This window comes from Sinohyriopsis cumingii, chromosome 11 (genome assembly GCF_028554795.1).
Source record: "Sinohyriopsis cumingii isolate HCF-2022 chromosome 11, ASM2855479v2, whole genome shotgun sequence".
NCBI classification, from domain to species: domain Eukaryota; kingdom Metazoa; phylum Mollusca; class Bivalvia; order Unionida; family Unionidae; genus Sinohyriopsis; species Sinohyriopsis cumingii.
In genome coordinates this window covers 92,553,753-92,580,975 of record NC_142971.1, presented here as the reverse complement: position 1 = coordinate 92,580,975, position 27,223 = coordinate 92,553,753, and the positions used below count along the sequence as shown (strand labels likewise).

Below are 27,223 nucleotides of genomic sequence, written 5' to 3'. Positions count from 1 at the left end.
AATTCGACAATCATATACAAAATCAACTTTTTAATAGTCATTGGTCTAGTTTATAGCGTAATTTGATCCAGCATATTCGTGATACTAGCCTGTTTGCTATATACTTTCAATCGTATCAGATGGTACTGTCTCAAGAATGGTACGAAGCTCAGCAAACTAGATACATGATGCCCTCATTCATATAGTATGTCTCGCTTATAATTATACTTATTTGATGTCTTGATTATATAACCAATTTAATAAATTTGACCAAAATCGTGTTTAAACGAAAGTTTCCAGAGCGTTGATCATCCCAGCTAATAAGAAGAAAGAGAAACAATTTAATATGATTTCGCTCGATGTCAAATTCCTCCAAGGTCTTGCTAATGTATGTAAGGTATATAACAAGCTAGATTGAAGTGGGATCCGAAATATGACCTCGAGCATGCTAACAAGATCAGCCAGTTAGATGCAAGAGCACCTCATTAATATACGTATATCTCATTCATTATCAATGCTGTTACCGATCTTGATGATGTAAGAAAATATTCCGTGTCTAAGCAAATTTGAATGAGAAGTACGGCCTCTAGAGCGGTAATATGGTCAGCCAATCTATAGCAGGATCACATAATCAATATTTGTAGTTCTCTTTCATTATCAAATTCACCCAAGATATTCGTGGTATAACCACATACTCCACGTTCTCTCAAACCTAGGTTAGCAAAATGGCCTCAAGAGTGGTAACAAGCAATTCTTGACCGAACGACGATGAACGGCACACGACGTACGACCTAAGCAGAGTTAGACTATAAGCTCACATGACCTTGCCGCAAAGTAAGATGAAAATATAATCATTGAGCTTTCACGTGTGGCTTATCTCGGTTTCATAGCTTGACAACTGCTGGAGGGATATTGTTTATAACATACGTGCTGCGATTCATTTTTGAACTAGACTAGCGAACCAGTAGAAGTGGAACAGGAGACTGGACAAAACTGTCATTTTTACAAGTAAATTTTACCCAATGTAACATTTCCAAGCCAATCAGAGGGCTAAATATAACTTTTATTCCAAAAGATGTGCGTGTTCATAGGTAATTATAAAACTGACTGGTGCTGTGTTACTTACATGGCTGAGTTAGAGAAAAGAAATGAAGCATACGAATTCAAGAATTAAAAACACTTAATCTGCACTACGACAATTTGTTACATGTCCGCAAGAAAGTTCGTTTTTGTCGCAATCCAGTTATAATACTTTCCAACATGCGTGTAAAAACTGTAGTAATTCTCAACGTCGCATTTTACACCAACGCCCCAAGAAGCGATTCCACCTAAGGCCCATCGGTTTGACCCTGGAATTCTCATCACCCATCCGCCACCACTGTCCCCTTTGCAAATGTCACCTGATTTAGCCACCTTGGAGCCACCACAGATCATATTTTCTGTGAAAACGCCCTTGCCTGTTCCGGTACGACATTCGGTGCGACTGACAATCGGGATTTCCACAACCTGCAGTAACGTCGCCTTTACTTTGTTTTCGGGATCGATGTAACCGCAGCCAAACATCAAAGTCTTGCTCGAGATGTTTTTCTGCGCTGGATCGAAAAACTGTCGATTCATTTCGTCTTCGGGCTCCAGGCAAATAGGCTTGATTTCGTCCGTTTTCTTATAGTCAACACTTTCGTCCATTTTTATAACGGCTATATCATTATCCAAAGGAACAGGACGATCATAGCTTTCATGAACGATGTGATTTCCGACGGATCTTATAACGGCACCTTTCCCACAAAATTTCGATCCAAGGTATAAAGCCACGTTGCTCCTGTCAAACGTGTATCCAAAGTGACTCTCAAATTCTAGTATACAGTGAGCAGCTGTAACAAGCCACGATTTTGAAATAAGAGTTCCTCCACAGAAAACAGCACCGGTGCGTTTGTTCTGCAATACGACAATGCTAAGTAAATGAAAGCAAGAATATATAGTTCTTTACTGTTTGATGCTTCCAAACAAGCGAAATTGCAGCTGCAAAGTATGACATGTCAAACGATGTACTGCTACATAATATCTAACGTCTGGAATCAAAGCTTAATTCTGACGTGGACAATATTTACAGTTTGTTAGCTAATTTTACCCGAAATCGATATTGCTTGTTTACTATAGCATAATTATGGGGGTGTAACGTTCAACATGGCATGTAACAAAAACTATAATTACAGCAATATATAAAAATAAATTATAAGCACTGTACAAGATCGTGTACAGGGATAAATCAGAAACATAATTTGTTTCCATATTTGTTTTCTTCAGGAAGGTCCATGGAGTGCAATTCTCGTGCCCACTGATATCGTAATTTTGGATTTTCTTGTGACCAAGATCGCTTCCTGTTAATGCTTATAATGCCACCAAGTAAAATAATAATTAATGCTAAATTTCCTGCATTAGATTCGAGGTTTTAATATATTTTATGTTGACGTTATTAACAAAATATCTGGTTATATCCGTTGCCCTAGGATATGACAGCTATTTCGGCATGGAGTGTTGAGTGGTCTTCAACAGATGTTGTAAACTACTCCCTCGTAGCTGAGCCATCTGTCTGCTCTCCTAGCTTCAACCTTCCACGTCATCTGTGGACCACACTGATCCACTTTCGGACAGGACAGGGTCGTTGTGCAGTCAACCCTGTCCAGGCCGCTAACTCTTCCTGTTGCTGTGGAGCTATTCAGACCATGTCACACATTGTGAACAACTGTCCACTAATAAAGTTACCCGGTGGACTGCAGGCTCTACACGTTGCTTATGATGACGTTGTTAAATGGCCGAGCACGCATTGCACACGATATTAATAATGAGCTTTAAACACTTGTATTAAAAATGATTGAGTTATAAGCTTAATTGGTATTTCATGCGTCATTTTTTATTTCTTTAAAAATAAATCTGGCTATTCCATGCATTTTTTGAAGAGTTATGGATGACAAAAACGTAGCAAAACAAAGGTGTTGCATAACTGCTACTTGTCGTTTTTCAAGTCATTATGTATAGTCTTTGACTTTTGTTCTTAGCTTCCGCTTCTTAATAATTCATTGCACTAAGTCTTGACTGAAAATAGATCAATGTCCACCCAAACGATAAAATACTGCCTATGTAATTAAGGAGGTTCTTGCATCACTTTACATCTAATTATGGTTTTGACATATTTGATTGTTGGGTCGGGATCCCTAACATATTTCAGTGATTTGTATTTGAATTATTTATGGCAGTTTTGCTTTCGATGAAACTGGAAAAATGGTTTAATTTGGAAACTTTGATGGTGAACTCAAATCGTTACCCAATAAGGTAAATTGCTAATGCATAACGTTGAGCAAATGCAGAGCTTAAAAGATCGGTTGGGTCTCGTTCTGTACGACAAAATCGCATTAAACTGTACCCGAGTAAGGTGTAATGGACGATCAGCTGCTGATGTACATGTCGTCAAACGGAGCTGGTTAATATAGATGTGATTTATTTTATGTTTTAATTTCAATATTTATTTCATATATAACTTGAATTGACATGTGAAAATCAAAAAGCAAAACCTATGTCGCGCATATGAAGTTGAAATAAACGTTCTTCTTGAAAATAATTCAGTATGACATTATGTACCACAGATATTTTTCCACTCGAGGTTTTTTTTTTTGTGTTATCTCTAGGGGGATCGCATACGTCTTACACGGGTCAAACGTTTGCAGCAACACTAAAGTCTACAGCATCTAAAAGCGACATTCCTGAATGTAAATGATACATGGTCGTCATTTTTATAAAGTCAATTAATACATAGATAAAACTTTACAAATTAATCACAAAGTTTAATTATATAAACGACAAAAAATTGTATTCACTCGGCACGTTTACACTTCTGATAACTGAGTAAAGTTAACATGAAGAAAGAAATCTTCCATCTAATCGATCTGAACCGACTTAATCATAAGCAAGTTTTATGAGAGAGAGAGAGAGACTCACTTTCAGCATCACATGCCAGGGTCCTATTCTAGATTCCGTATCTTGACCACCAGAAATTCTGGAAGACGGTTTGACACTTGCCTCATCCTCATACGCTGATATACCACATGCTGAAATTTTAATTAATGTATTTTGAAAGAATTCCAATCTCGTACGAATCACACCCACAAGAAACAAAATAACACGATGGCGATTATTTTGCTTAATAATGTGTCAAATAATTAAGTGAACTAAATAAAAAGAAAGAAATAACAAATCTAGTTCAAGAATAGTCAAAATTAGCACTATGTATACGTGACAAAATGATTAGTGACATTATGTACCCTTCAGCACATCAAAAAAGTTTATGTCTCCACCAAACAAATTCTTAATTTAAAAAGAAATTGTTATTGAAAATTACTTAAAACGTTGAAGGTTAAACGAAAGTTTGTTCCTTTTCGAATGTATTATTATTATTATTATTATACTTTCTTTTAGGATTTAGAACATCTTCCTGCGAGGTCAGACACGTTTTCCTAGCTTCTGATCTATCTCACGTTCTATTGTATTCTTGTTTGTTTTCACATTTTCAGGTTGCTAAGCTGTGCTTAACAGATCCAGGCAGTACCTCAGTGTATTTGAGAATACTCCAAGTCTTACCTCGATGTAGCAAGACCTTTATCTGAGTTTTAGAAACATAAGTTACCTGGCCAGGTCAATTTAATTCGTTACCTTCTTTTGTTCCCTAACTTAAAAGTAAATACTCTGGCTTCATTTCACACGAGTGTTTGAGTAAACTCATGATATGATTGGATAACATTTTTAAGCTTTACCAAACAAATTCTTTGTTTCTGTACATAAACTTTCGTAGATATTTCTGAAAATTGGGCTTTGCGCTGCTTTGTCTATAATCCAATTAAGATTCCTCTCCGTGTCAGACATTTTCATGACAGACTTCCCGTTTTTTTATTTTCAGATTAATCAGAGTGTTAACATTAGAGTCAACAGTCTATCCCTAACAGTCCTGCAGGGCAGCGTCCAGGGTGGCAGAAGGAGAGGTAGACAGAGAAAAAAGTGGACTGACAACATCACAGAATGGACAAGGAAAAGTTTTGCGGAGACACAGGCATTGGCACATGATCGACACAAGTGGAAGGAACTGGTCAGATGTTCAGCAGCACAGTGCCTCAACGACCACACTAGGTCATGAGAATGATGATGAATCAGAGTGTTGAAGACCTAGAGGGTTGCTCGTACAAACTGCTTTTTCAGAATTATTACCGTGCTGCGGGTTTGATAACTTGTTAAGACTAATGCAAGTATGCTTGAGATTTTCGCATCTACTGCTTTTTAAAATTCAAAGTGGGATAACAGGCTCCACTTACTGGCGAGGGCATTAGTCTTTTCTCCGACATGGTCTGCAGAGCGGAGGAATGTCTTGATATTCTGTATAAGTTATTAATCATAAGATACGTTCTTAAACTGCCATAAGAATAATTCACCTCTGGTGAGCTTCCTCAGTTAGAATCATACTCCGGTCTCCTCCATGTCTGTTGATATTCAAGCTTTCCGTTGTATTGCTTGAGACACCAGTCTCCCCAAAGCTCGTATTGGTATATTTTCCTTATTTTGTCTCATTTGCTTAGTAGTATTGTTTTGTGTGTCAATCCGTCCTTGGGTACAATGCACCACAGATATGTCAATAACTTTCCAGTTTCTTGATGGTCCAGTATAATAACGCCGTCAATGCATCCGATGTTTGGCAACTTCTCTAGTGCACATTGCGGCGAATGCATTTAGTTTCGAGGCTTCCATTTTCCTCATCCTTGTAATAGAATTATCATGCTACTCACTGTTGCACCACTTTATTTCCTGACTTCCAGAAGTTCTAGATTGTTTGGTCTGTATCACCATTAATTTTTTTGTTGTTCCAGTCTGTTGCCCTCAGTGTTCGCCAGATTGCCACTCTTGATAATTAATGATTCATCAGATTCCACCGGATCCCTTTACTATCTGGAACGTTTCACCTACTGCTTATATCGTCCATTAGTAGCAGATCATTGATAATTTATTATTATTATTATTATTATTATTATTATTATTATTATTATTATTATTATTATTATCATCATTATTATTATTGTTATTATTATCATTATTATTATTACTAGCAAAACTTGTCACAGGTCATGTTTGTCCCTCCATTTGTCTGACCATCAATCAGTTTTCCTTTCAATCTTAACTCCATCGATAACGACTAAGAGTGGCTTGTCAGATTTGGTATAATAAATTAGGAGAATATGTAGAAACTGGCTACGACTTTGCAGACAGTTCCGGAGCGGGCTGTAAGGTGACGGTCAAAGGTAAATTGAACTCTATCGGTCTTCGTTTCTATGATGTTTAAAGAGACTGCACAAATGACTACAACGGTTTGGACTCCTTGATCTAAGTGGGTTGGTGGAGGTGGAGTATGAGGATGCAGAAATAAAGTGTTGATATTTGCAATGACTTCGCTAGTACCTCTACTATTGTTACTATAGTGTCTTCTAAAGACAAATGGTAACTTAATGCAGTTTCATCACTTGCAAAAGTGGCTGTACATGACAAATATCCGTAGCAAATACATGTGACTTGTAAGGTAGCTTTGACTGCTTGCAGTAAATAGTTGATAATTAACGTACCGTGCTTGTAGGTGTTGGAGTCGGTGACATTGAGAACTGCCGACAAAGATGACACACAACCACTTTCTCCCTTCCCCTCACATGTATATAACCCAGCGTCCGTTTTGTAAAGGTCCCGAATCTCCAAGTATCCACCTGAGAGAAGCTGAAATATACAACTAACTTACTAACAAAGTAGCCAACATATTAATTAACTAATGAACAAATACACAAAAAAGATCAATTATTTTAATTATTTTTTTTTTCCGAACATTTCATAAGCGATCATCCTTGACAATAGGTTTCGCAGAATCTGAACCCAAATTAAAGACACCGATAATCCCTTTGAGGAAGAAATCATAAATTCCTTCACAGGTCGAGAACCCCATTGATGCAAGAGATCACAAGTTCGGTTCTAAGTCGAGAATCCCTTTGATGCAAGGAATTAGAGGATATTTAGTTAATTTCATTTATCAGTCAATTTACCCCATGGTCAAAAAATGTTTAAGTCGTAAACACTCATTATTAGATCTCTTGGAAATGCACACGTGTACAACATATAACATATAGCAGATATGTAATAAAGTGTATTTATTTATAATAAACGTTTATTCTCCAGTTCACTGGCTGCCCGTCCCGTCTGCTCCCTATCTTTCACTGACACTTTTCATGCCAGGTATTCTGTAAGCAAGTGAGTCGCGGACTCGCAGTGAAAAGGTACGTACAGGATTGGGAAAATGAGTGTAAAGGAATGTTTACAGTGGAAAGAAAGCGTTTTTATAAAGACGTATATTGCCGTAGAGACGAAAAAGTCTAATTCTCGAGGTCTTCGGCAGAAAATAATAGCTATATTTTAAACAGTGTAATTGCAAATTGACAAAGTATACACAGAAACGATATTTCAATTAAAATAGGTTTCTTTCCTTGGCCATCCTTCCAAGGAATTCATTATTACTTGTCCAAATTTATTTATTTATCATGTGCAGTGCATTCCCAGGCATTTAAGAGCGTCATCATCAGTAAGGTACATAGCATGTATTCCACCGGGGAACTTTGTCAGTAGACGGTTGTTCACAAGGTGAGATGGTCTGTAGAGCACCACAGCTACAGAAAGAGTCAGTTGCCTGGCCCCATCGGATAAGGTTGACTGCACAACGACCCTCTCTAGTCCGGAAGCGGCTCAACGTGGTCCACATATGTTGTGGAAGGTTGAAGCCAGGAGGGCAGACAGATGGCCCAACTACGAGCAACTACGAGGGAGTGGTGTACAACATCTTTTAAATATCACTCATCACTCCATGCCAAAATAGCTGTCATATCCTCGGATAATGGACCTAACAAGATTGGATGTCTCGAAACCAAGCGGACTGCTGGATGTGAGGTGATGTTCATGTACAATGGACGTTTCTCACAGGCTTAAACCTTAGCCAGGTGACGGGGATGAGGAGGAGGAATGTTGCTGAGCACCGGCAGCCATGGTAAAGGAGTAGAACGTAGTGCTCCAGAGATTATGCGCATTCTTGTGCTGATCCGGGTGTCATTTTGCTTGGTATGCGACGATCGAGCCCAGACAGGAGTGCAATACTCTGCTGTTGAATAGCAGAAGATCAGTGCTGATGTCTTGCGTGTCTGAGCACTAGCGCCCCACTTTCAGCCAGCCAGTTTGCAGAGTTTTGAGTGCTCATGTTTGGTGCAGGTTTCTTCAGGTAGTTGTGAAATGTCAGTGATCTGTCCAGAGGTATGTTGGTGTCAGGTCGTGTTTTATTTGATGCCCATCCATTGAGGAGGATGCAAAGCTCACGGTTGGGATTTGCATTGTTAAGATGGAAGACGCTAGAGACTGTCTTTGTTGGCTCGGACAGATCAAGGAAATAAACTCCAGTTTTAAGGTTTCTCTGAAAACCGTTTTCAACAAACACAGCCAGGGCAAGGACTTGATAGCAAGTACTGCGCCCATGTATAAAGCCTGCCTGTTCCACAGTTATGCTTTACGCCAGGTCCGGACCGATTCTTTGGAGAATCAGGCGCTCCAGTATCTTGAAACAGACAGAAAGCAAGTAGATTGGCCGATAGCTTGCAACATCATGTGAATTGTTGCAAGCCTTTGAAATCGCAATAATCTTTGCCCGGAGCCACGAGGTCATGCATGCACGTTTTCCTAACATCCCTGGTGTATAAAGCTGCGAGCCATACCTTTGCCTTTGGGCCAAGATGCTTCAGGAACTCAGGCTGGATATTGTCATATCCTGCTGATTTGCCTAACTTGATGTTGCATAGCACCTTTTAAGACTCTGTTGTTGTAAATGTCTCTGTAGTATTTTGATCAAGTTCATCAGACTTCAGTATTCCGACGGCAGTATTGTCACCATTCATGTTGTACTTTTTGACGGTATTGTTTCCCCAGGGGTGCTTTTGCCACATTTAGTAAGTAGCTAGCAACAGAATTTTGTTTGACAACAGGGTAGACTTGAACTGGCGGCTGCTGAGCGGTGCCAAGTCGTCAAAACAAGCTCCAGCATTTCCGACTGGAGCGCGTGAAGCTGAGTGACCCTGTAGTTTCCCTGGCAGTGCCCACGAATCAATCAGGTGATTTGATATCTCTGGGTCTCCAGGTGCTTCATACTCCTTCAGAGGGCCTGACGCTCATCATCCAAACAGGGTGTATCTATTGGTACAAGTAATTCAGCTTCATGGCAAGAGCATGCGTTTGTGGCTTTCAGAGTTATTCAGCTATTCTATGATATTTTTTAACAATTAGGGATAAGGAAAATAAAACAAATTTAGAGTTCCGCTCAAGTCAAGAGCTTTTTCCTTAATGGCTTTTTATGCACTTTTAGTAATCTTTCATACAGTTTATTCCACCAATTATTTACTGTTTTCAAAATATTGTCTTTATAACTCACGTGCCTTTTCTTGCTGATATAAATCAACTATATTCATCAGTTACATAAATAAATGGTTAGGATTAAAAAGCAAATGTTCATAATCTTTTGAAATATTTGCATCCAGCTGCTTAAGGTATCTAAGTTATTACATGTTATCTGACATTAAATTTCCACAACACACAAAAGTGTCCTAGCAAGTTGTATATACTCTGAGAAGTACTGACCTGTAGATTTTTAAAGTCTGTCTGTAAATCTACATTAAAAGAGCTAAACAACGATTTTTATTGTATTATCCTCCAAAACTGAAATCTCCCTCTATTGTTATTGCATTGTTCTTTGTCAATACTCCATATGGCTACTCCATATTATGATTTCTAATTTCGAACAGGCAATCTAAAGTGCCCAAATAGTTTTTATTAACTAAATTTGCAATCTATAATATATCATGTCAATTGTTAGTGAGTTGTTTTCAAAACAAGTTGAAAAACGGGAACCTTTAGCTTTCCATGTTTTGTCACCCATTCTTAAATCTTCCCAACCTCAGCTGCTCCATCTACGTAACATCGTCAGTGTATATTCCTTGATAATATTGCAGAAAATTCCATAAATAAAGATATATGGATATCGTGTTAACGGAAGTTAGGTATTTTGCTTTATTTTTGGAGTCTCTGTGATTTTAAAGAGAGATAGTTAAATTTGTTTTGTAACCAACCTGCTTTGTATTTGATTAAAAGAAGCCACATTATTATAACTTTTTCTTATTTTGGATATTTTTTATGGCAGCAACGGAAGTTAAATGCCTAAATTAACATTTTGATATCTATATTTCAGTAAGAAGCATTTCTTTCAATATGCTACAAAAGTATTGTGACATGCAACGAGGCGTAAGAGAACTTTATTACCAAGCGAATCAAACAACGCCTGCGTGAGTCTGGCTTGAAGCCTATTTTTCACGTATATCCAGTCCTTGTTAATTGAAAATTTTTAACGTGCTACTTCACAAATAATTTACCTCTAATAAACTAATGACCACACATTCAATGACTTCATTTTCCCATTTGCAAATGTTTCGCTTCATATTTGTATCATTTATCAATGCGCTTTACTAAGCCTTGGGTACGTATTACAAGTAATTAACAACAGAACATGACTTAAGCATCTAATTTACACAATTAGTATGGTCTCAAATGACATGACCATACACATTCACGATAGAATATCCTGAAACTTTGTTATGCTAGGAAGTTTAAGAAGATCCACATATACGAAGTTAATCCATGCTACCATAAAATCTCCTGAATACAGTAATTCTCACGTCTGCTTCTTGAAGCTGGTCGACTCATAAAATCAAACAAATAATGACCAAAATCAATCGAATCTTGAAATAGAGTCGTAAATTCAGATAGCTTAGATTTCTTAAAGCAAGCAGTAACATTCTAGCTCCTAAACTATTGACTATTTCGAGTATTTTCTTCTTTTTTTATTTGTTTTTTATTTCATGCAAAATATTTGAAAGGAAATCAAAGAAGATTTTCCAAAGAGTTATGATGAGTGTTAACTGATGAGAGTCTTTGTAACAGGTATTCTGAGATAACGGGAATTAAAAGTACCTCATAGGTATTCTGAGACAACGGGAATTAAAAGTACCTCATAGGTTTATATTATGGAGCACTTAGGTTCATCAGAGAAATGTAACACGGAGAATCAGTCTGAACCATGTGGAGAATTTAACATATGATTTATCTATGCCACAAACTGGACTATAAATTTAGAGTCCGATGGGTCACTGTGGGGCACGAGAGAATATGTAATGTCAAAATAATTACCTACAAGTCAAATCACACCTTTGAAATCCAACAAACAAGATGTAATATGTCGTACCCACATTTCGATTAATATACACCAGAAAGACACCCACAATCATCCACCCACGTTTTGATAACTGTCCAAACACATCCGTTACAATCCTCAGCCTGCATTTTGATTACAATTCATCGCACCTGCTTTTAGAATGCAATGCTAACACACATCCCTACAATACAGAATCCGCCCTTTGATTAAAATCAAACACAACACATATAATGTCAAACTCCCACTTTTGGATCACGATCTAAGCACACACCCTAAAATCCAGCGACCGCTTTTTGACTGCTATCCAAGAACACACCCCTACTAAACAAATTTACAAAACATAATATCAAACCTAAGGGTAGGAAGTGTTAATGTACACACTAGTGTACCCCTCTTACACATACAAGCAAAAGGGAAGAGGTAAGGGAAGAGTTAAGGGATTCTAAGTTTTACTTTAAATACACATACAAAACACAAAACAACAGTTTTGGCAAATATCATCACGATCTCTCTTCTCTATAGGTTTGGATGGCACTGAAAAATGAAGTAGGGTTTTACGACTCCTCTCCATCAGCAGTGGTTTATCTCCCGGTCCTGGCGACACAGGCCGCATATCGTTATCCCCAGTTATTTTATTTTTCCTTGATCTTGTCATGGCAAAACCCACAAACCTAAATCTAGACTCTCCTGCCACTTTCTCCCAGTCTTTCTTCTCCTCTGGTATCAAATCCAGGTGACCCAATGTTCGTAATATTTCCCAGTCTTCATCTATTTGATACTGAAGAGCCGGAATCACCTTTCATTCCTCTCCTTCTCGTTGGCCCTTCTCTCCTTCGCCAACGCCACATTGACCTTTAAAACATCTTCATTTCTCAACCTTCTGACGCGCTTTTCAGCAAAATTCTCAGAGCGGTTATTTCCCTCTTCAGGTGTTGCCTCTGAGAGTAGACCTATAATTATTCCAACAAATCAAGGAGGTAATATAATCTTTCCATAAAGGTGGTGGCCTAATTCAGCTTGCCAACTTTGGAATGTTGAGTTGCAATCCTTCTCTACAGGATCAACTGCTGTTGTTGCTGCTGATGGCATCTCAGTTACTGTGAAAGTGGATGTAGTGAGTGATACAAGGTTTAGAAATCTTGGTATGTACAAGACTCGTTCTCTTGGCTTCACCGAAAGAAGCTTTATATGTTTTTTGCATGTGCTTTAACTCTTTCAAATATACCCGTAAGAGTGTCGTCTCTCTCCGTTCCTTCTGCCATTTACACATTAAAGATTCCTGTTCTTCTTCTGGCTTTCTTTTTCCTCTTATTGTTGTTGATGTTGAACAAATACTTCGGTTTCTTTCAGACTGTGCAAAAACAATTCTCCACTTCATTTTTTTTCATTACGAAAAAATCCACTAATTGTAATACAAGAAAAGAACATGCAGGTAGTAATACCATCGCAATCCAAATTTCTTGCGCAGAAGAAATAAAATTAGACAAAGATAAATTAGAGGCATTATCTACCGGATGTATGTTAATAGTTGTAGTCATTGTATTATCTCTCCGTGAATTCAATGTAAATACAGCAGTTGCAGCCCAATATATTATCTCCGGTTTGTTTTAACATTGTTCTTGTATTTGAACTATTTAGCAATAATAAACCCTAAACACGCTCTTGTATGTATATGTATATTGAAGGTGACGTTTCTTCTGATTCTGACATACCTCATGCTCTGACATAATTTTGTAACAATCGTTTCCATTGATGGAACGTTTCCTACTGTTTCGATTTAGTGCTTGGCTCTATATACGAGTACATTATCCTATGGTGTTACCTGTTTTCAAAACAATCCCTGATATGGATCAAACAAGAGACATCGACCATCATTTCTGACATGTTGTTCAACCAAGACTTTCCAGTTTCTGTGAAAATATCATGGGACATATCCAATATCAAGGTCACAGTGAGAATATGAAAGAGAAGAGTGCATGTGGAGAGGCAAGGGTGTCTCGAGCGTATTGTTCTAAGAACCAGCCGAGAGAAGAAGCTCACAATGAAGACGACTAGTGAAGTGATGTCACTTGTGTTAACTAACTTTTGGTTAACAGACCCATTTGCCCTTTTCAGGGCTATCCAGATTTCAGGAAAAGAGAGATAGCAATCACATTTGCCAAAACATTTGTGTGTCTTTGTTTTGTGTTTGTATGTGTGTATATCTGTTCTGTGTTTCTTTGTCTTTCCCAACAAAGTAAAACCAAAAATCCCTTACCCCTTCTGTTGCGTTTGTATGTGTGAGAGGGTATAGTAATATGCCTATAAACCCTTCTTTGGCTTGTGTGTGATTGTTTGTTTGTATGTTTGTATTTCAGCGTATGCAATGCGTCGTTAAAATCCTACCTTTTTCGTTATATAGCAGGGGTGTGTGTTTGGTAAAAATTATTAAACGGTTGCTGGATTGTGGGGTTCATTTTTTGAATTGTATTCAAGACGCAGGTGTCGATACGTTTATGTAGTTTGTTGGATTCTACAAAAATAGCAGTGCTGACTTATCAGGGTGTGTTTTATAGTAATCAAAAGCAAGTGATGGTTTGTCAGGACAGTAATCGAAATTTGGTTTATGTTTTGTACATTTGGTGTATTGTCCATTAATTTTTTTTGTTAGAATGTATAGGTGTGTGGTTTGTAGATACAAATTGTAACATTGTAGGTTCCTTTGTGCCTCTGAGTGACCTATCTGACCCTAAATTTCTGGATTAGTTTGGACACATATAGATACCATTAAATTCTCATTATGTCCTAGACTTCCTCTCCATGTAAAAACCCATTATACCTCACACTACCTCACAAAAACCCCTTATACCTCACACTGCTACATTTCCTTTGTGTACCATTAACTAATGTTAAACCATCTGATGTCTCAGGGTGCCACATATAATTACTGTTAGGGTTTTGCTGAGTCTGGGACAGGTACAATCAAAACATATCTAAGCATATCGATTCTTATCCATTTCGCCAGCTAAGTGTTTCAGTTAGAAGTGATTTGCTATAATGATTACTGGAGACAATGGCGGTATTACAGAATAGAGACAAAAATAAATGAAAACTTGAATAAGGTCAATTGATGTTTTTTGTGTTGGTGAATTGCAACAAATTACGGTAAAATCAAGGAACATGTACCCATTTAACTTTGCAACATTATCTTCAACACTTTTGCGACAACAAATATCCCTCCTTGTTGTTTCAAAATTATACGAATGGATCAAATTTGTTAACACCTTGGAGACGCTCAAGATAATTTGACCTTTTGATATTAACGGGAACATACCTGTGGTCAAGAAGAAAGGAGTCCAGATTGTACAAATGATTGAGAAACGCAACTGGGAATGAAGGGACTTGTGGGCCACTTGTCTAGGTTTTTATTGTTTCAATATGTACTATTGTACCAACCCTATGTCTAGATGAATCTTCGATATTGAGTTTTTTTTCATCTTTGTACCAGGTATAGCTGACCGCAAGTGGAAAGTAACACTTTAAGAGAACTTTATCTCCAACTGCTTCGCTTGTATCTACCGGCCGAGCATACATACCTAAAATGAAGGGAAAAAATTCATTGATTACACCAGATTGTTCTAGCAAATGCTATTTGGCCAGGAATTTCAATTATATTGTATTCTCTTCTTTAATATTGCGAGGAGTTTGACATTCGTTTGATTGTTTTCTATGGATTGCTATAAAGGTTTAAAATTTGATATACTACTTGATTTAAATCCTTCTGAAGATAATGGATTAAAAATGAAGTTCGAATGGTTTGTGATTTTCTTTTTATACAGCTAATTCTTATCGAGACGATTCTTACTTAAAAGAAATAATGAGCTTTGCACGCTAGGTACGACGGTGACATCGTCGGTATTGACTTGTAAATACATTTTTCGAGCCGATGCATTCACCCTATCCGTATATATTTATTATCTTTAAAGAGAAGTGACTATGTACCTAGATTACATGTCTGTAAGAGGAGAAGTTTAAAGTAGTGTTCTATGTGCTTCGTTCCGGAAATGGCCACACAAGTATATTCACCCTCGTCATCTTCCGCGAAGTTATCTATATCGAGTATACCCTTGCCTAATTCTGGTGCCCCGGTCATCAGTATATTGTCATGATACCTGAAGAAATCCAATGTAAAACACATAAAACATGGTAAGAGGAATGCTTGAATCAAGGTTTCTTAAAGTATAAGAGCGAACATGTAAAAATGCGCAGAGGAGAAGACAGTTTTCTTCTAGAATTTGGATGAATTGCGTAATTTATCATTCAATCAATAACTAGTTGAAAATGTTTTGATTAAGAAAAAATCTGAACTGAATAGATAAGTAAAGAATGAATTATTTAATTTACTTTTGAAAACAATATCAGTACACGCATTCTTATTGCAATCAAATATTTGTCAATGGGACTATTCAACATTACGGAAGCAGCTAGTGCGAGACGAGAGACCATATTTTTTTTCTATGAGAGAGGTCGTTGTTATGTCGTTTTGAAGACTTTTTTATTATGATAAATCAATGTCATGGATGCCATCATTTGTTATGGAGCAATATCTTCAGTTATCGAACCGTAGAAAAGTCAATAATACTGCACATTATTGTTCCTAAAAACAAACAAAATCTTGTCAATAAATAGGCATTTAATACAATAATTAAAGTAAAACACGACTATTGAAATAATCAAATAATAATATTGAATCTTAAACGCCAGTACAACAAGAGATAGATTCATGTTCATTTGACTGAAGCCATATTTTTTCGTGAGGAAAAACACGCTGTTCCTAAAGCTGTTGAACAACACGGACAATTTAAACTATATCGTGTAAACTCTGTGAGATATTTTGGTGGCGTCACGACATAGAATGATTTATGTCCATAGTAGGAACCAAGGTACGCTCAAGGAGGAAGAGTCACTTTCGAATTCGTCCATGAATTGTTGTGTAATGTGGTCAGCACAATGGAAATGCATACACCTTTTTAGATGAAAATAGACCGATGGAAAAATGTGACTATCCAATATGCATAACTATATATGTATCCGGTAGGCACAACTATGCAACAGTCATGATAGGAATATGATGTTCTGAAGATTTCAGATAGGTCTGCCATTATACTGATAAAGCATGCATCCAAACTGTACATGAATCGTTCTTACCATCGAAATTGGGCATCCCTAATATTGACTCTACATGTTCTGATGTAATGTTGATTTTTACTTATGAGCTGACTTTCTGGCGTATCTATAAAATACATGGGCTGGAAATCCTGAAATAAATATCATCTTCGTTATCATCATCATCGAAGATAACAACAACAACAACAACAACAACAACAACAACAATAATAATAATAATAATAATAATAATAGTAATAATAAATATGTCTTTTTAAAAATACTTTTAGCCAAGTTGTTTAATTTGGAGGAGATAGAAAGATTATAGAAAAATATTATCATTAATTAGCAAAATTAATAGATATTACTACTCTATGGCTTTAAATTAAGTAACAGAAAGAAGCTAAATCCAAAAAGTTTTGTAAAATTCAACAAACAATTTATTTCCATAAGATGAAAAATGAAATTAGCAAGACCGTACAGTATTGTGAATTAAATGCCAAATAGTCATATATGTTCTATCACAAGGCAAAATATATAAAGTTAGAATTGAATTTCAGTATTCCAAATAAGTTTCAGTAATAAATGTATTGACGTGCATGTAGTCTATAACGTGGTAATGTGCCAATAGCCTGGAGTATGATGATGTACTAACAGTTTTTTATGTAACACAATCACACAACCCAAAACGTTCTTGTCTGAATTCATTTTAATATCAAGTTAATGTTCCAGTCCAATAATACTATGGATGAGCACTTTGTAATTCCAGTAAATAACATTTTAAATACACATTTCCACCCAAACAAACACCTGAACACAATAAATAAGAATGAATCTACTTTAAGATGTTATGGCAAGGATGATTAATTTGTCAAGTAATCAACATTATATAAAAAGCTAAGACATAAAACGAGAACAGGATGAGGTCAAACGTTCATGTCCAGAAAACTCTAAGCTGTCAACAACATAAGGTCTATTACTAAATTTAAATACAATCGTTAAGAAAAGCCAACAAATAATACAAATTAAATATACATAACATAGTAAACTATCATGAGTTATTTTTAAAGTAATAATAAACCCATAAATGAGAAAAGATCAAAAAAGCATAACTGGATTGTGTACTTAATGAAGCGAGGAAAGTTCTAATTTGAAAGGGTTCAAACATTGATGAACAAAATGGGAGACATTTTTTTATTCAAATATCATTTTGCATATCTATAAAAATATGCCTATCTAATTTATTTATCCACGTCAAGTGGTTTTTCATGCTTAACATGTTATCGGTGTTTTCACCCCAGACAGTATGAATTCAAAATATATGGAGAAAGAAAGAACAATCGATATAGAGGCCTGACAGTTTAACCAGGTCATCAATATGTTTTCAAAAACATGCCTACACAAAATCGGTTGCTTGCACAAAGTTTTGTTTGTGCAACTGTGTTAATAACGTTTTAATTTAAAAAGAATAATTCAGTTTTATTTCAAAAATGTATCTAATCCCTCATAAAAAAAATGCGTAAGTATCCTGTTAATCTAATGTTATTATCTACACATACATACCACCTGCTTTTTAATTTTTGTTTGTTTGTATTAGATGGATTCTAATAAGGGTTCTCCGAAACAAGTCATGATCATGAAAGCTGAAAAATTTATTTTTCAATAATTGGAAATCTGCTGTAGTGGACTAAACATCAACATTTGAATAAAAATGTGTGGACATAAAGTAATTTTGATACACTCCTGCCAACAATCTTCTTCTGACAGTCGAACACGCGCTTATATGGATGCATGTATACGTATATATCATATCTATGCTTTATCATTCACTATGTATAGTTTATGGTTATGCAATTGTAGATTGATCCAAGCAGTGTATGGCATATAGCGTTTTTCGTACTTTCAGCAATCGTTCATTATTCATTTGCCATTTTAAATAACACCTTATATGTTTCGGAGTCTATAACTGTAAATTTTTCAACATATACTTTTTTCTTGTATACCATAAAACACTTCTTACTAATGTTTATATTTTTTAATTTTCTATTGATGTTAAACACCTCGGGACTTTCCAGACTCCCCTTAAAAGCATCTGACACATAACTGTTGAAAAGTCCTGACTAACAACCTTCTCATTCAATATTAATAGATATAAATACGAACTTTCTTTCACTATTTACCTCTCATACATAAACATACACTGCCAGACACTAAGAAAAATATAAATGTGTGCTAACGCAGATAGATAAAACAGGGTGTTACTCAGGTAAGAAACATTACCTAAACTTACAGAGTTCAGTAGAGACAATGTTTAGCTGTAGTATTCTAGAAGCTTATTTAAGTTCCAAAAAGGGCCCATTATATTCAACCATTTACGTTTTATTATACAGCTTTGCTAAATATTTCTAAAGTTCTCTGTAGCATAAAACAATATTTTTATAACTGTTAGAAAATGTTGTTTTTTGTTGCTGTTGAAGTTTTAGAAGCGCAATGAGACTTATACATTAGTTAATGTGGAATCCGAATGAAAAATTAATCAAATTACCAAACTTGTCATTTCCAAATAAAACGTATCTATTTCTGATCATGATGTTTAGTTTTAATTCGTTTTTAGTATGTCGATCTTGAATAGCTAATAATTCTGATCCATAAAACCAAATATTTAATCAGATTGCATCATTATTTATAATGTTTATCACAGGTATGATCTTTCTTTATCATTTAATTACGCATGTATGAGGGTGTCTTTGCCATCACTAATATCTTAGCGACGAACACGACAGCTTTATACGTCATTTGCACATATTAAAATGAAATAGGTCGAATAACAATAACATACCAAAAACGAACCATAGCGAATTGGTTAAAACCAAAATGAAACCGAAACGAAGAGAAACGAAAATGTTAGAAACAGAAATGAATGTTCTCACTATTCGGTCTCTCTCTCTCTCTCTCTCTCTCTCTCTCTCTCTCTCTCTCTCTATATATATATATATATATATATATATATATATATATATATATATATATATATATATATATATATATATATGGGTCAATACGACGGCAATGTATATTTACATACGTTCTCTACTTGTATATGCTTTAAGCAGGTGTTCGTTTCTTCTAGGTTGTTTTATTACCTTGTCTTTTACTTGACATGTATCACCGGATGTGCCAGGAAGACAATAACATTTTTCTTTAGCTCTGGAAGCAACGCACGTTCCTCCGTTTGCGCATTTGTTGCTTTTACAAGCGTCTCCTTCTATGCAGCTTAAATGAACAAAAGAAAATATCAATTAGATCGACAATTAAATGCTATTGTGCCTTCCGAGAACAAAGGACAACGCTTGGGTCTTTTATGAAAAGTCCTTTAGGAAATAGTCAATAGATAGATAAACAGCCAGTCAGAGCGGAAACTGTTACCCCAGGATTATACAGAAGCTTGAGTGATATTATCAATTACAATTATATTGAGAAGTACTAGAAAATTTTAATTTTTCCCGTACAGAGAGTATAACTCGAGTCTCCTAGTTATGCCACCCATCGCCAGAGTGCGCGCTCTAACCCCCATACCCTCTCGTCTAAGCGCACATCTCCCAGTTAGGTATGGAAATTTGTTGTTGACATACTCATTCGTGCGTAGTAGACTCACTCGCTATTAACCCTTCCCAATATACCCAACCACTCCAGTTTCGACTGAGAAAGAAATCAGTGTATACATAATTGAATACGGAGAACTAAAACTATACAATAGACAGAACGAAATGTGTTATCAGTGGATCCTACAGAACGAAGATAATTATGTACAGGTGATACAGTTTATGAATGAAGTGCGTGAAACAACAGTCACTCCTTTTCACTACGATTACTGTTGTTAACACGAATCCTTAGACGCAAGGAGGCAGCAGACTCTTAAATGCGTTTTACATGTTTTGTAATTTCATGGTGTTGTTTTTTTTTTTGTGGTTTTTTTTTGTAATCATATCATTATATATGTCTTTTATGTTATAGGTGTTAGAAGTTAAGTGGGGCACATTAGCGTCAATGGGACTTACCATTATAAACATGGTCCCGGCACTTTGGCGTCAAGGGGAATTTAACATGAGAAATTGAACATGGGAAATACAGGACCGGTACTTTAGAGTCAATGGGACTTTAACGTTAAAATATGGGTTTTGCACTTTGGCGTCAATGGGAATTTAACATGGGAATGTCACCTGGGGGTCAATGGGAATTGAACATTGGTGACGTCATGGGTTTATAGAGTCAAAGCATTTTATAGGGTGAAATGTATTTGTAGGGACAAAGGGTTGATAGAGACAAACATAGACATACAGAAACAAACAAATACACATCCAAACACACAGAAAAGAGGACAGAAATATTCTAAAGAAAGAGTCACAGATAGAATAAAGAAGCAGCAGAGGGGCTGTACAGACCGAAACTTTTTGCACAATAAACCCCTCCAGGAAACTATTCCTCGATAGAGGGCTTATTTCGACGAAATAAACCCTTCTATTCAGAATACAGGACAAAAAAAAATGTCCCCCGAAAACTCGAAGAGTTTCCAGGGACAAACTCGTTGAGTTTGCACTGACAACTTGGGTTACTTCAATAAATCTGAAACAGTTTCCGTGGCGGGGTCGTTATTGAAAAATCCATGGGTCGGGTCCATCCCCTCTGCTGCTCTGGGAAATGAGTTTCCAAGGAAAAACATTTTTATGTTAGCGGAATTAAATCATTGACAAATAAATAATGGCAAATATTGGAGAAGCACATACGACTAGATTAGCTCGAGAACGTCTCGAAGCAATTCAGAAATTTCTTCCTGTCCGTGATAGTGTCAGACAAAAATTACAACTAAGACAGCAAGCACGGGAAGGCTTTGCAGAGACTACGGAGGAATTATTTAAACCCGTGACCAAAGCTACTGAAAAATCCGCAGCTGTTACCAAAGAGGCTTTAATAGAGCAAAGGAAAATTTTACAGGATATTTCAGCTGGACTTAAACCCCCGCCTCCACCCGATGAAGTTGTTGTGTCAGTACCTGCTGGTAAGCGAGTAACAGGGAGAATTACTGACCCCGCCAAAAGATTTACGCCGGATTATATTGAACTTCTTAAAAATGTACCAGAAGAGAAATTACCTGAGACAATACTGTTAGGATTGATTAGAAGAGATGTGTCTTTAAACCCAGAACACGGTTCTATGACAGATGATAATTTTATCAAATATTCGTATCGTATACGTGAAAATAAAAAACAAATCAGCAGGGACGATACAAAATACGATAGACTTGTAGATGCTATACGTAAACTTGAAATTCCACCATCGCAACCTCAAGAAGAAAAATCACCGTTGCAACACACAGAACGACAACAATATCCTTCACGGCGAAGAGCAATAGATCCTGACCTAACTCCGTTAAGTGAATACGAGGCTGCATCTGAAGGAAGTCCGCGGGGCCAAAAATTCAAACAAACTAGGTCGCCGATAATTAGCTTAACAACATCTTCTGAAAGTTTGCCTCAAGACATTTTATCCCCAAGAATTGTACCATCAACAGGGGAGGGTTTAGGATCCGGTTTTATTGCCTGCCCTAATAATATCATCGATGATGTATCACGGTTGGAAGTTCTCATCGGAGGAAGACGTGCCGGAAACAATTCTCCGGAAATTATAAATGAAGCCGCAGATATCTGTCAGAGACTATTTCAGCGTGGCATCATGGATATCAGCATCTACCGGGGGCTCATTGATGAACTCGCAGACGGTTACCACAGCGACTAATAATTAAATTTGCTAGCAAATTCAGTTAGATAAACAATAATTAAATAAAATGATACTACACGATTCTTTTCGCAGACCAAGAAGTGTCAGAGTAGTAAACTCACGATTACCAGTATACGAGGTTGTTTACGGAGATGGAGTCGGTGATGTTGTTAGGGATTTAGTCACAAGAATCGCTCCGAAAGCTGGACCGTTAGCAAAACAATTCGCGATGAAAGCCGCTGATGTTGTCAAGGATAAAGCCATTGGCACTGTTGGTAGTCTTGCCGGGAAAGCATTTCAATCAATCAAGGATCGACTAGCACAGCTGATACGAAAAAAAAACCCAGTCGAGAGGTTGGTGCCAGTAAAACTACCATCCACTGAAGCTATGCCGGCAAATGTTAGTAGCGTAGTAAATAAGGCCGTAAATCAGAAATTAGCTGAGATCGCAACAGCAGGAATTACCTCCAAAGCGTTGCAAGATAGTGTAACTGCTAATTTGATAGCTGGTAGTGGTTTCCGGTGACGATAACATTTTAATTAGATCATCACAAATAATAATAATGTTTGCACGAAAATCCAATGACGCGTTTGATATGTCCAAACCAGTACTTAAAGATGATTCTGTACGTGATTTTCAATATTATTCTTATGAAGCACGTGATCCTAACCAACGCGGAAGAATTGAACTACAGGTCCAGGATACAAGTAGATACTTCTTGCCCGCTGAGGCCTTCATCGAAGTTGAAGGTAGGCTTTTAAAGAATGATAACACTAACTACGGAATCGGCGACCGAGTTGGATTTGTTAACAACGGCATCATGGCGTTATTTAAATCCGCTATTTACATGATAGATGGAAAAGAAATTGAAACAATTCATGATAACGTCGACGTTGCCACAACAATTCTCGGGTTGGCGAGATACTCGGATGATTACACCAGATCAGCCGGACCATCAATGATGTTTGCAAAGGATATAACCGACAGCCCCGAGAACAGGAATGTAACAATGAATAATGCCGGTGACGCAGTTGCATCGATGAACGAAAATTTTAATTTGGGTTTTGCAACACGTAGATCGATGTTAAGTGGAGATGAAGAGTTCTCAGGTGTGATTCCATTGTCTCACATCTTTGGATTCTGCAGAGATGTCCACAAGGTCATATTCGGTGCCAAACACACAGTTGTACTTGTGCGAAAACCTGATGATAATGACGCTATCTGGCGAGATGCTGCTGTTGCCCCTGGTCAGGTAATACTAACTAAACTGTGGTTGTGGATGCCAGTGTTGTCTCCGTCAATCACCGAAGAACAACGACTGTTGTCTTTCATGGACACGGGCGGTAAATCACTGCTATCCTGGAAAACAACAACCACAGACGTTATTCAGGGTGATAATGGTGGGTTGTTTACATGGCATATATCATCGCAACAAGGAGTATCAGCACCACGACATATTTTCATTGCATTTCAATACCGTGCTAGAACAGATAGCCAGGAAAGAAATCCAATGGTATTTGATACACTTGGAGTTTCTGAAGTTTCGTTGAGAATAAATGGGCATCAGGAGCCATCTGAGGATATATTAATAGATTTCGAACATCATCGTGTCGCACGCGCGTATCATCGTCTGATGTCATTTATGGGGCGCGACCTTAATGTAGACACTGGCCTGCAAATATCACAGCGAGACTTTATGAGTTTATATCCGATTTATTACTTTTCGCTGGAACATCTTGATCTGGTTAAACAATCTGTTGTCGACCTACATTTCCGAGCTCGTGTAGGTGTTCCTGCTGGTGGTTACAGAGCGATTGCTGTCATACTCTCCGATAAAGCAATGCTGCTTGAAGGTGTTGGCGGACGAATGAGGGTCATCGACGCTCCAATCGAGAATATGTAACGCAATTAAAATCAAACTTAGGATATAATGTCATACAGTCATGTTAATGTCACCTTGACTTCCGGTCAAACGAAGAAATTGCAATCAAAGAACGCAAGCACGTGCGGGACATCAATAACACTAAAACGAGATCAGATTACTGGTGGTCCAAACAAATTGTCGTTGACTAATACTCAGCTTAAACATTTTAATAAGGCACTAACAGCAAAAACCGGTGTCCGACTTGATTTCTCTGCTGCAGCTATCAAGGACATGACTAAAACCGGTGGAATATTTCCTCTTCTCGCAGCAATACCGGCGTTGATTGCCGCGGCAGCACCAGCCGTAGCAAAAGCCGCAGCACTCGGTGCAGTTGGAACTGCAGCTGGAATGGCACTAAAAAAGGCAACGGGAAAAGGATACAAGAAAAAAAAGGGACGCGGTCTAAGACTACCAGGAACTCCACCATCATGGTATCCAAAAAAATTCTAACGCCGTTGAGCAATTTTGATTTACTCGATGCTGTTAAAAAATTGCGTGTAAAATATTTCAGAGGCGTATTTATGCGAGATCAATTACCGCAACGACCGAATAATCCAGAAACTGGCATTATCAATCTCGACAACAAAGATGGTCCGGGAACTCACTGGGTTGCTTACGCGATCGATCCACGTGGAATTATCTATTTTGATTCGTACGGTTTAGCACCGCCAGTTGAGTTTCTCAAGTATGTCAGCAGATTTTCTAATGTTCCAGTGTGGCAGTCGACGTTACCAACACAAACATTAATTGATCCGCCCATTTGTGGGAGGGAGGTTTTAAATGTTCTTGATGCAATCTCAAGAAATCCAGCAACTCCTCCTCATAAAGTAGTGTATGAATATACCGCATCGAGAAATGCTAGCATTTGAAAAACAGCAATAAGAATAATGGTGGATATTTACGGAAGACCTTTCACACGAGGAGGTAAACCAAGCACAGATGCTGATCTCTCAAAATATGCGACCAAAGATGAAGTCGATAATCTTTTGAATATAGCTGGAGTTGACCCAGATGAAGTTGCTATTTTCCAAGACAGGCAAGGAAAACTAAGAACGAGCAACATTAAGTGGAATGATATAATTCGCAGAGTTCTTGGAGCTACCAAGGATAACTTCGTTGCATTTAGTGATGGCGGCCGGATCAAGGACTCGAATATATCAATCGCAAGCATCAAAGACAGTATTGATAAAGGTGTTGATAAATGTGTGAAAAAAGCCGGTGACACGATGACAGGCGAACTCAGCATGAGCGGCAACAAAATAACCGCGTTAGCGAATCCCGAATCCGACCAGGATGCGTCAAACAAACAATACGTGGACATCGTCAACGGTAAACTAAATACGCTGCGTGCAGAGCATGATGTTCACGTGGGCGCGTTTACAAGATTTCGAAGAAACTTCGTAAAAACTGATGAGGTCGTGGATAAGTTCTTTGGGACTCCTCCAGTCGTCGATGTAAAACTCGCTGATGTAAAGACCGACATTAACACGATCAAACAAACACAGCAGGATATCGTATCGGGTATTCCTGATATCGTTAACAAAACCAGTTTGATTAAAGTTCCCACTGGAGTTACTCCGGGGCATATCACCAACATCGTATTCACGGTATCATCGGGATTCGCAACATGGTCACGACAAAATAACACTATCAAATATACAGCAACAGCCACCGGTGTTTACAGGTTGTCTGTGTTTTCAGCCGCTAAATTTGAAATCTTCACAACATATCCTTGGAGACATTCCACCGATAAGTATTCCGGGGTTTGCACTGTAATACTAAACAGCGGAACCGAGGAAACATTTATGCTTGAAGCCGAGGACGATAGTTTAACAGCAACATCTTACTGGTTTTGTTTGGAATTCGTCGCTGCAACGCCTCAATTGGTTACCGCGTAATTGAATAATGTCAACGACGCCAGATGCTCAACAATATCGATACAATCAAGTCCGTGAGTGGCAATCTGAGTTAAAAACTGTCATCGAAGTAACTAGTCAAAAAGTAAAAAAATACAAGCGCCGCATAACAGTGCTGGATATTATGGTTTATTCAGTATCTGCCGTTGTTGCATCTGCCGGAGCAATACTATCAGCGGTCACTCCGGTAACTGCAGCAGTCGCCGCCACGATCTGTGTTTCCGCGGCCACAACAACAGCTGGAGTTTTCGGCATCATAGCAAAAAAAATATCATCATGTGCTAACACAAAATTACACGATTACACGACAAAATTAAATACAGCCACGACCGCATATCAGAAATTATCATCGCTGATATCATCGTCGTTAGACGTGCAAAGTAGCGACGCTACGATATCAGATTCTGAATTCAAACTAATGTCAGATGCGTACAATGACTATTTGAAAACTAAACAAATAAATAATGTCAATAGAACTGCTTCAACAAATAGTCACAAACACAACACCGGTAAGGACCACAATGATCTCAGTGTCCTCGACGACACCAGAATTCGGTATTAATTTTCGAACTCCAATTCCAGTGAGTGAAATCGCGTTAGCAAAGCTCAGTGTGTATCACAGCTGGCCCAATGTTAGGTCGGCATCATTTGGTGGTCTGCAGCCAAATAATTCATTCGTGTTCGGGAAAAGCAAAGCCGACTCCGGCGAACAGGGTGAACTTGACTGGAATACAATTACACTTCCCACTGGGAGTTATCAGATCGAAGAAATCAATAATGAGATACAACGCCAAATAAAACGAATCACCGGCAAGGAAGCCAAAATATCTATAACAGCTCATGAACCAACGCTGTCTGCGGTCATTGAAATCTCAACGCCAGGATACGCCGTGGATATTTATAACAGCTCAATCCGAACATTATTAGGATGGCCAAAGGCCCCCGAGGTTAAACCTCGTCCACCAAAACCTGAAAAATCGGATTTTATGACCTATAAAGAAGCACTACACGACCTCGAGTACAATTATTATTTACTCCTTGCAGATCAATTACTAGCAAGAAAAAGTACTTTAATGCCCGATACTTGGAGTATAGAAGCTCCACGTGTTAAGGGG

General features: G+C 37.6%; 1 protein-coding gene across 4 annotated transcripts in view; it reads right to left on the bottom strand.

Moving 5' to 3' along the window:
* Window positions 1-1,024: 1,024 nt before the first annotated feature.
* LOC149789007 (uncharacterized) overlaps window positions 1,025-27,223 on the bottom strand; it is a 94,622-nt gene continuing 68,423 nt past the window's right edge. For all 4 annotated transcript variants that reach the window (XM_089975165.1, XM_089975167.1, XM_089975166.1 and 1 more), the window contains 7 exons: window positions 19,636-19,765; window positions 16,535-16,644; window positions 15,329-15,498; window positions 14,783-14,922; window positions 6,633-6,777; window positions 3,973-4,082; window positions 1,025-1,914 (listed from right to left, as the gene is read on the bottom strand). In XM_089975165.1, the coding sequence (XP_089831291.1) occupies window positions 1,183-1,914; window positions 3,973-4,082; window positions 6,633-6,777; window positions 14,783-14,922; window positions 15,329-15,498; window positions 16,535-16,644; window positions 19,636-19,765 (1,537 nt within the window). In that variant the 3' untranslated portion in view covers window positions 1,025-1,182. The remainder of the gene's footprint in view (window positions 1,915-3,972; window positions 4,083-6,632; window positions 6,778-14,782; window positions 14,923-15,328; window positions 15,499-16,534; window positions 16,645-19,635; window positions 19,766-27,223) is intronic.